This window comes from Formica exsecta, unplaced genomic scaffold, assembly GCF_003651465.1.
Source record: "Formica exsecta isolate Colony F162 unplaced genomic scaffold, ASM365146v1 scaffold21, whole genome shotgun sequence".
NCBI lineage: Eukaryota > Metazoa > Arthropoda > Insecta > Hymenoptera > Formicidae > Formica > Formica exsecta.
In genome coordinates this window covers 1,378,976-1,386,926 of record NW_021849398.1, presented here as the reverse complement: position 1 = coordinate 1,386,926, position 7,951 = coordinate 1,378,976, and the positions used below count along the sequence as shown (strand labels likewise).

General features: G+C 34.6%; 1 protein-coding gene across 2 annotated transcripts in view; it reads left to right on the top strand.

The window, feature by feature from the left end:
* The first annotated feature begins 204 nt into the window (after positions 1 to 204).
* The window catches only part of LOC115235032 (protein Wnt-11b-like), a 26,621-nt gene continuing 18,874 nt past the window's right edge, over positions 205 to 7,951 (top strand). The window contains exons 1-2 of one of the 2 annotated variants that reach the window (XM_029806517.1): positions 205 to 635; positions 978 to 1,394. In XM_029806517.1, coding sequence (XP_029662377.1) covers positions 1,309 to 1,394 — 86 coding nt within the window. In that variant the 5' untranslated portion in view covers positions 205 to 635; positions 978 to 1,308. Of the gene's footprint in view, positions 636 to 939; positions 1,395 to 7,951 lie in introns of those variants that run through there. The other variant, XM_029806518.1, reaches the window with a different exon arrangement.

Below are 7,951 nucleotides of genomic sequence, written 5' to 3'. Positions count from 1 at the left end.
ATCCCCATGTCGATTGCCGGCCTCCTCGTATATCGAGGAAAGAGGAGACTCAAGTAGGAGGCAAAGTAGGAGGAAGTGAAGTAGAGTAGGAGGACTCCACCACCACCACCGGCTGGCAAATCCTGCGGGACTGCTCCGACGGACACCTGTAAGCACGCAGACTCCCTGTCGAGCCGGACGCACGGTGCACGAGAAAGTTCGAAATCATCGCAGATCCTGAAGGATCCTGAGGCGTACTGTCGATGCGTTTTTCACTCGCGATTTCAACGAAAGTGATGCCTGGTGTCTGTGCGTGTGTTCTACATGCGGTCTCTCATCTCGTCTATTAATTCACTGTTAATCACATTGTTAAAAAAAAAGAGAATCTCGTATCGAAGATGATTTCATTGATCAGTGAAATGTTACTAAGGGTTGTTAGATATTATTAAAGACGTAAATCATTAAATACTCAGTTTGATCGCGGCAATTAATAATTTTTGGCTTTTAGAAAAAGTGTATTCAGTTATGATTAAGAACAATTTCATCGATAAATAAGCTTAAAGTTTAGTACGAGGACCGATGCTGCTTCTGCGGGTTGCAAGGATCTATCTCTTGTTTCCATAATTTCATGTCTCGTGTGTAATTTACAATTCTATGTAAGATAATTTTTAACAAACATTTTCTTAAAAAAATTAAGAATCTTTGCATATATTTTGTTTTTAATTATTATTAACTAATTTACAAAATATATAATTTACAAATTTCCTTCTCTCTATAAACCAATAGAAAAATCTAATTTTTAGCGAAAATTTTCTAAATAATATGTGCAAAATATCACTGTCCTGCGGAATAATATTTAAAAGATATTAACAATAATCGAGGGGATCCGTGATATATTGTTTTTATAACTATTTTGATTTTATAACTATTTTGCAAAAAGGTAATTGAGTAAATGATTAAATGCGATGCTAAATACATAATGATATTGTTATATACAGGATCAATGATTTCGACAAGGATGTTATAAAGGAGATTAAAAAAGAGACAGTTAAACTTTACAGCAACATTTAAGATGCATTTAAAATGCATTAAAGACAGTTCTTTTTAAAATCTTCGTTTTTTCCACAAAGAAAGGAAAATATCGCGACTTTTTAATAGCGAGAAATTAAATGATGAACGTGACGAAGAAATTTCAAATCTTCGCGAAGCGATTCACGCAGCATCGAGGGATGGCTGACGGTCTTTGAAGACGCGGATAAAAATCGTCTTCGCGATATTCCTGGAACGAGAGCGACGATGTTAAACTTTTAGAATGCGAAACGGGAAAAAATGCGGATAAAGAAGCTAAGCGGTGCTAAAATCTGGTTTCTGCTGCTCGTGTTGGTGGTTCAAGATGGCAGATGTATAAAATGGCTGTGAGTACCTACTGATTTATCTTTATAAGTATATTATTCAATTTTGTATTTTGTGTATTGTGTATGTTCAGACATAACTCATCTTATAATAAATTTCTGATAGAATCAGTTTTTGCGTTACATTTCTCAATATTCGCGAACTCCGAAATGTCAATCGGATTAGCGCAATTAAAATGAGGGAAACTCATCTTATTACGTATATAAGAATAATCTCCAATCAATTTTTTAAATAAAAATATCGGCCACCGTTAAACATTCATTTCAAACCCCGATTTCTGATTTAATCATTTTTTATTACAATTTAATTTCTTCTGTTGTACACACAAAAATCGAAATCTAAGTTTTAGTAACAAAGTTTGATTATTTTATTTTCTCCAATAATATAAAAATAGATATTAGTTTTAAAGACAGAAGAGAGTAAGATATAGATGAAAAAGATATGTTATTTAAATATATGTTTAAGATATGTTATTAAAATTATTTATATTTGTAATTGTTAAAAATATATACAAAATTGTAGAAATTCATAACTTTTGCTATATAAAAAATTAATCGAAAACAAATAAAAATATTGAATCATGTAATTGTAGTAGCAAGCCAAAAATATATATGCATAATCGTATGTAAACGTTCTTTAATCATTGAATCAAGCAGAGACGTGTGAGAAGTTTCTCTATGATCAGCGAACCCTCGTAATAATGAGTTCCATTTGCGCTCTCACGTTCGCTCGCGGTGGCTCCGAACGAGTTCGAAGATTAATGTAGGTCCGTTAATGAGAAACAAATAGATTAGTGGCCGAGGGAAACGCGCTCGAGAACGCGAGCCGGAGACGTAGCCTCCCACTCTCGATCTTGATCATTATTTTCCTTGGATCAAGGAGACCGGACCATGGCGAGATTTAGAAGCGATCGACATAAATTTCGTACTCAAATAAGGAATAAAGATATCGTCGATGCCGCTTTATGAGCTGCATAAATAGACAGCGATGCTTTGCATTCGTAATTCATTGCGAATCAATTTTGCGGCCAATATGATTCGTAAATGAAAAGAGGATGATTACCAGTGCCAGTTTTAGAGATAGCTCGTATCGTAGCCAATTTACCGCACTTCTTATTTTTCAGACCAGCCATTTTTAATTATCAGCAGCGATGGTAGAGATACGTGTATATTCGTTTTTTATCACGATTGTTTTAATACAAATTGCTTTCTTTAACCATTTCATTGAAGAGTTTTTATTTTTCAAGAAAATATTTCTGAATGTTTCTCTCTCTCTCTCTCTCTTTTTAATTGTTTATTTTAGACTTTAGAAGCTTCGGGAATCTTTAAATGGAACAATTTTTAGATTTAAACTATTGTTGATTGATATAGACAAAGCAACCGTGTATAAAGATTAATATAAAAATAAATATTTTAAAATGAATAAAGCAAAGAATTATTAAATCGAAAATGTTTTTGATAAAATAGTTATTTGTATTTTCTTTATTTTTTTATTTCTTCTGCTTAAAATCGTTTCGCAAGTCATTTCTCATTACTCTCTGATTTCTATTAATCATTCCTGCGTTGAGAATAATTTCTTTCATTTGAAATTATGCACGAAGTTGCCTCGTTAACATTTAAAGCTGATGTGGAGACGATTGTCGATTAACCTTCTTTTTCGAAGATTTCTCGGCCTCTGGATATACTTTAATTGTCGTACGAGATTTGTGGCGAATTTCATCGTCTACGAAGGAGGGGGCGAGGTAAAGGCTAAAGGGGAAGAGAGCGGAAAAAGCGGAAACAGAGAGAAGGTTGAGCGGCGGAAGATGATGAATGGCGGAGTGATGGTGCTTTTGCGTGCAAAATTGGAAGTACGGGGGAATACGACGAGGGGAGAGGGAAAATACGTAAGGAAGATGATCGGGGAGCGGCACGAGGATAGCCAGGGGTGGAAGATTAGGGGTTGCCTACAAATCGTTATTTATAAACGACGTTTTCCAAGAACTCGCCCCAAGAACGAAGCCTACGCAGGTCTTCTCTCGCGATTCATTTGTTTATAATTATCGCGGTCGACATTGACGGATAATTTCGAAGGGTGATTCGAATTCTAAGTTTTGTTGCTTTTCGGGGGCGAGCAACCATCGATCCTCCGTTGTCTTAAGGCGTCCGGTAGTAATACGGTCGGACGATGATCTTTCTGCATTAAGGAGTATCGCCGGACTTATCGCGCAATTTTTTATTTGGAAATAGTAGAATTTAAACGAAGAATAATGATACTTGTGTCTTGAAAGTAAAGCAATAATTTTTCAACGATGAAAAATCAAGAAGGCTTATTGATAGAGATAAAAATAAGAGGAATATAAATAACAGAATTTCGTTTCTTATGAACAGTTTCATCCTTACATCTCAAGGCACGTCATTTTTTTAGTTTTTTCTAATCTTCTCGCGATTAAAAATGAACTGAACTGCTGCTATAAATCTATTAATCATCGTCTGGAAGATCGAAGATTGTTGCTCACAACTTCGAGACGACGTTGCGAATAGCATTCTCGCCGAGCAATCTGCGGCTCTTTCAGCGAGATCATGTGGATATCTTCGTAGAATCGAGGCCAAGGATCGATTTATAATAATTTACTTGCAACGCCCGCAACGAACGCCCGAAGGGTCACGCTGAATCACACGCGAGTTGCTATTTATAAGATCATTCTTGACGAGGCGATCTCTACAATGCATCGCTCGTAAATCACGCATTCTTACTTAACGCGAGTTGGAGAGCAGCGGTATTACACCGCTGCAGTGTTGAACTCGCGTCCTACGCAAGGAGATCCTAACTCGGTCGTCTCGTTAATTTGTCATTCGAGGGACACCAACGTCGAAGGGATTATAAACAAATTGGACGTTAATTCCGAAACAAGTTGGGTTAATTGACGAAGTACCACTCTACACGATTTGTTAAGATTAAAGTAAAAAAAAAAACAAACGTTAATAAGATTCCTTGAACAGATAATTATGATGTGATTCAATTTTGAGATATCCTCTCTTGATTGATAGTGTTATAAATATATTGTCGTGTATTTCCCCCTTTTTCAGTTAGTAGTTAATGAGCGCGAATGCGAATTGGTTATATCCGATCGCTCGTGATTTCATAATAATACGAACCCATTTCATTCCCTCTCTCGTCTTTTCAGATACGCCTTTAAACAGTTCCTCCTCTTTTCAATCCCTCCGATCGGACAAACTCGTAGGCGCTCGCGCCTATTATCGGTCTCATAAAAACCACACTTTATGATTCTACCAGTCAAAATGAATTTCGAAAGTGTAGCTGGTCCATACGCAGTTTCGAAATATATATTGCCATCTTTCTTTTTTTTTTCGAAGAAACTGCCGTGCATTTTCATAAGAATGTCCGCCACGAGCGTCCGTGAAGTTTCTTCTGTCGCGAGATTCTCGCGCGTAAAACGAAATGGTCAACGGTATACAAATCAAATTATGTAAAATGGTAATATACACGCGATAACATTACTATTCCCCTGCATGTGATAGCGATCATCTAAATGGAAATTCCAAATGGGAAATCAAGGATAATGCACGTCATTCAAGTTTTATGTTAAAAAAATTATTTCGCAGGTATAATATATCCGAACCGGAACAATTTCAAAAAAATGTATTCTTCAACGTAACGGAATTTTTTTTTTCGGAAGAAAGTGAATATCGCCATCGTTGAACCGTTTCGAAATCCCGTGAGAAGCGAAACGAAAGGCGCAGCTTCGACGGATGCTCGTCAGTAGCATTATACTCGGCATCCCGCAGGGTGGCACGATATTATACGTCAAAGAGTAAGAAGGAAACATTAGAGCTACCCATAACGAAGGTAGTTATTGAACAATACGAACGCGATCGCGAAATGACGAGAGAGTTGGCCGTAAGCTACTCACGCACGCGTGTGGTATTCATTGTATTTTGTAAATTATTAGCTGCGTTACAATGGAGGCAATTATCATATTGCAAAGCACTTCGTAAATCACTTTGCCTGTTTCTATCCTGGTTGTTACATTTCACCTTCCATCGAGATCTATATAGATCTTTCTCTAACGAGCTTCAGTTTATTATTCTAAGAGATATATATCTTAGATGAATTATTCATATCTTCTATAGAGTATTTATCGTGCGTCATTACATTATTCGCTAATCAACCTTAAGATGATTAATCTAATATTGCAAAATTCTAATGTTATTCTGTACAATAATCGACTAATTTTATATTAAAATATTATCCTTTTTTTTGTTTACGTAAAAATCCTTTATTCGCAGATAAACTATTATCGATGTTTGGAATGTTAATTATCATGTGTGCATAGCATTGTGCATAGCACAATCCTCGAAATTAATCAGAAGTAAACTATCGCTTTAAACATCGTGATTGGCCCGATGGTACGCATTGCCGCTGATAATTAATTATCTGACACACGATAGGCAAGTAGTCGCACATTCGTCTTGAGAGAACGACTCATAAATTACTTTACGCGCAAAGCTGCGGGCTGAGCAATACATAATGCAGCTGAAAATTGTGCTTATGTTAGTTATAGAAGTGGCTTGTATTTTACTGTACGCAAGTGGCATCGATTGCTTATTAAATATATTTTGCATTTAATATTTTACTTTTTCCGGTTGTCAAGATAATTTATCTTATTAAATTTCGAAATTACTTACAATTTTATTTAATTTGTGGTAGATCTAAAAAAAAATATGCCAAAAGTCCAAGAATATTCGCGATAAAGACTATCAGAATGTCAACTAAATTGTAATACAATTGATCAGAAGATAAAAAAAATAAAATGTAAAGAATATAGAATATATTTTTTTCTCATCGACTGCATAATCTTCAAAAGAATCTAAATATAAATATTGTAAAAAAAGTAGTTTATATATAAAAGTTTGACATTATCGATATCGCTCCATTATGTTTATTTCTATGTGAGCTGATCATATGAGATAAGATATATTTATCACACACCAGAAATTGGCGTAATTGCGTTGAAGCTGCATTTATTGTGGCTAATTGAAATGGTTGTCCGTTTGACAAATGTTGCTTGCTATGATATGAATTACGTAACAATGCGGAACTAATTCGAATATGCATGATACATCGATTATATTGTTGGCGTATATTGTGATATGATTTATTACAATTGACGATATAATAAATGTTAGATAATGTGTGTGCCTGATATAAAACACGTGATAATTGCTAATAGGAATCGATAAATCGAGCGTAAAATTCGAGACGTTGCCCGAAACTAAACAATTTTTCAACGTACATAAAAACAACATAATTTTCAAAATAATTATATTTAAATAAATAAATAATTATATTAAATTTTGTTATATATTAAAATATATATCGCCTAAAATGTGTTTAAAATCATAATTAGAATCTAGACGAAAATATCTGGTTACGCTTTCTAATTTTCAAGTAATTATCTTTTGAGCCGTCGCTTATCATTATTCCATTATTACTTCCGACAAAAAGATCAAAATGCTGTTGTTAGAAAGCATGCTCTAATCATAGCTTGATTAATCGTAAAAATTTGATACGTACATTCTAGTGGTTAAATCAATCAACATTTAATTATTCATTACATGCATGTTAACTTTGCTAGCAATATTAAACTACTTGTTACCTGTCAACACACGCCGCTTAAAGTACACACATAATTGTACTTAAAACTCTATTAAACATCAATCAAACACAGAAAAGTGACAAAGATTGCCTTTATCTTTTCTTTCTCTTTCGCGCATGTATATGGACATTTATCGTTCCTTAAAAAATTATGTGATTGTATTAGAGTTATCACGCTTAAATAATCTAAATATATTTATTTATAGAAAAACTATATACATATGATGCTGTACGAATACCTTTTTATTTTTGATTTATATAAGTACTTAGCGCAAAAATTTTGCTGTGGAAAAAACAAAGTTATAATCCACATCAATGGTCGAATCTGTTTATACACAGATCAGTTGAATTTAATTTTTACTTTGCATTTATTTGTGATCAAGATGTAAATCCGATAATTAACCCTCAATTGATTATAATACAAAATACGACATGTTACATTTATTATTTTGTCAGCGGGTTAAGGTTCTCCTCATTAGTACAGATCAGATTGCCGAAATAATCATCGCGGATTGACGTTTTAATGAACTGATAATTTGGATCGAGTATTTATGGTTCGTAATGAATGAACATCGTGGAAGTTCTTAGATCGTTTCGGGTAAGAATGTTTCCACCATCTCGTTGCTTTTCTTTTTTTTTGCGACACGCAAATGATTCGAGACGCGCGCTCAAGAATTGCGAAGCTTTGGCGCCCTTCATGCGTGCGGCTTTAATGAGCCGTGCGTGCGAAGAATGCAAGCGCGAAATGCTCGTAAAGAGACGTAAGAGAGATATAATCTTTTACTGCCATCCTTATAAAATATTTCTCGTTTTTTGCCGAGCGAAATGTACTTTGTCGCGCAGTATCGAACATCGCGTGAAAGCAGTGAAAGTTTATTTATTTTAGAGAAAACTGCAAATT